Source organism: Myotis brandtii, unplaced genomic scaffold, assembly GCF_000412655.1.
Source record: "Myotis brandtii unplaced genomic scaffold, ASM41265v1 scaffold325, whole genome shotgun sequence".
Taxonomy (NCBI): Eukaryota; Metazoa; Chordata; class Mammalia; order Chiroptera; family Vespertilionidae; genus Myotis; species Myotis brandtii.
This window is the reverse complement of record NW_005362486.1, coordinates 2,723,104-2,725,958: the sequence shown is the minus strand read 5'-3', so window position 1 is coordinate 2,725,958 and position 2,855 is coordinate 2,723,104. Positions and strand designations below refer to the sequence as shown.

Genomic DNA, 2,855 nt, shown 5'->3' with positions numbered 1-2,855 from the left:
GCTGCGCTACCTGCTCAACGCGCTGCTGCAGATGAACCTGTTCGCGGACTCCCTGGCCGGGGACGCGTCCAACTCCAGCGAACTGCTCTTCGGCTTCAACGCCTCGGGGGCGGCGCTCAACCACAGCCTGCTGGCCCCGGGCGAGCCTGCTCTCAACGGTAAGCCCCTGCCCCGTGGGGACGTGGGATCCCGAGTGGGGGTAAGGTGGGAGGGCGGCGTGGAGGAGGAGGAGACCAAGAGCGCCTGCCCCTCGTGGAGACCCAGGGGCGCCTCCCCGGGCGGGGATCAAGGGAGGATATGGGGCTTTGAGCACCTGAGTGGGTGATCCGGCGGGGGTCGAGGGTTTGGGGGGAGATGGTTGCTGAGTCCATTACTCCCCACCTCCCCAGGCGACCCCAGGCCATCCCAGGCAGAAACAGGGGTGGGTGCGGGCAAGTTGGAGCTAGGAGAGGCCGGGACCCCCTGCGGGGAGGACAGCGGAGGGGCGTGGTCGCGGGGCCACTGAGTGACCCGCCCAGGTAGTAGGTTCCCACCGGGAACCCAAGTTTGCCAAGAACTCTAAACTTAGGACGAGGGCCGGAAGCCGAAATGGTGGGTGTGTTTGCTACAGAGCTCGACAGAGGCAGCGACCGTTTCAGGGAACTTAGGAGTTCGCCCCTCAGAGGCGGGCTCGCAGCCGGTCCACCGGGCAGAGCTGGGCGGGCAGGCTGCGCTGGCGGCTAGGTCGTCCGCGCTAATGACGCTGATTAATAAATCGCGGCTGAGACCCCGCGCGTTCCCTGGCACTTGGGCCGGGGTTCCCTCTGGTTCTTCCCCAGCCGGGGTCCGCTGGCCTCCGCCAACTGGGATCTGGGGCGAGCGCTGCGCTGGAGACCCCAAGGCGGCGAGAAAGGAGACCTGGGCAGTGGTGTGTGCGTGTGTGTGCGTGCGTGCGTGCGTATGTGCGCGCGTGCGCGCGCGTGTGTGAGTGTGTGTGTGTGAGTGTGTGTGTGTGTGTACTCAGGTGCTGGGGAGAAGCCCCAGAGCCCCATTAGCATGACCCTTAGCTATTCATTAGCTTCTGTGGAAGCCTCTCCTGAGACCCCAAATGACAGGGAGGAAATTCCAGGGAAAGGGAGCCTGCAGATGTGTCTACAGGAATTAGGGGGAAAGGGCGGACCAGCAAGGTGAGCCGTGCACGGAGGGAGCGGGGAGGAAGATGGGGAATGAGCTGGAATTCTCCAACCTGCTGGCCTCCCGGATCCCCAGGAGGTTAAGCACAGAGCCCTTCCCACAGACACCTCAACGCTCTCACCCCACCGCGGGCGTTCACTCCACACTGTCCCAGTGAGGTTTGTAGGGGAGGAATTGATGGTCATGTTCGCAGTGGAGGAAGCAAACTCAGAGAAGACAGACGGGACCCCAGTGGGCACAAAAACAGCACAAAGTGTGGCTCTAACAGACCTGCCTATTCCCATGACGTCCGATGGTTATGTGAAGGGCAAAGGGGAATGCTGGGGCCGGGGAGAATCCGATTCAGGTAAAGACTATAGTAGCCACGATAAGGTCAGGTGGGTGAGGGAGAAGAACCCTGAAATAATCTTAGACCAGCCGTATTTATTGGGTGCTTTTGGGGGAGTACATGATGGTTTTATGATGACCCTATTACTGTTCTTTTTAAAAATATATATATATATTATTGATTTTTTTACAGAGAGGAAGGGAGAGGGATAGAGAGTTAAAAACATCGATCAGCTGCCTCCTGCACACTCCCTCCTGGGGATGTGCCCGCAACCAAGGTACATGCCCTTGGCCGGAATCGAACCTGGGACCCTTGAGTCTGCAGGCCGACGCTCTATCCACTGAGCCAAACCGGTTAGGGGGCTACTGTTCTTTATTACTATAAAGAAGCTGAGACGCAGCGAAGTTCAATAATTGCCCAAGTTCTCACAGGAGTTAGTGTGGAGGCCTGAGACTCCCGCCCTAGTTTGTTCCAGCCAATCCCTGAGCTCTTTGTCATTCCAGTGCTGCTCACCTGGGCCTGGGATGGGATGGCGGGGAATGGGGTGAGAATCGGAAGTTTCCATCTAGAAGGGAAATGGAGAAAATGATTCCCTTCTCCAAGTGGGAGGGAAGCCGATCTTCTTATCCCTGACCCATTAAATACACGCTCACCAGGGGCAACCCATCCCGCGTCCTCTCCATCGGAATAAGAGTAGGGCGGGAAGTGAAAGCCAAGCTCACACCGAGGCTGGAAGTAGAGGTTCCGCGGATTCTGGAACAGCGTGGAGAAGCGGATAGGGGTAGGGAGGTGGAGAACAGAAGTCGGTTCCATGGGTCCTGGTTAGTGAAGGACACAGATGCCGTGAGGCGGCAGCGGCGCCTGCTGGCCGCCAGGGGTCACGAAGCCACTTTAGATCAAGCTGGTGTATCTGAGCCTGTGCGCTCCGGGCGGGCTCCGGGCTCCTGGATCCCAAACCACTGCAGAGGCGAAGCGAGCAGAAGTCAGCAGGCCCAGGGAGGGACAGGAGCAGAACACGCAGTGGACGGATCAAAGGGAACCAGGGAAGGAGAGCAATGCCTTTCTCGATGGTGTGTGGCCTTTCATCACCCTGAGAACCATCTGCCGAAACCTGTGCCCGCCCAGAAAAGAGCGTCACTCACATTCCCACTACCGCTCGCATTGGGTCAATTCCGGTGGCTTCACAGGACCCCGAAACATGATTATCTGGGGCGTCAATAGACGGGCTCTGTGCCAGGTCCTGGGCTCCCAGGCCGCGCCCATCACTCAAGACTTCCTCGTCCCGGGGGACCCCAGGCCGAGGGGAGGAGGAGGGTGTCCTGACCCCTTGGCTGATCTGCCCTTTTCGAGTTTA

General features: G+C 59.3%; 1 protein-coding gene across 1 annotated transcript in view; it reads left to right on the top strand.

Moving 5' to 3' along the window:
• Positions 1 to 31: 31 nt before the first annotated feature.
• The window catches only part of ROBO3 (roundabout guidance receptor 3), a 15,944-nt gene continuing 13,120 nt past the window's right edge, over positions 32 to 2,855 (top strand). The window contains exon 1 of the mRNA XM_005870928.2: positions 32 to 199. Within this exon, the coding sequence (XP_005870990.2) occupies positions 32 to 199 (168 nt within the window). The remainder of the gene's footprint in view (positions 200 to 2,855) is intronic.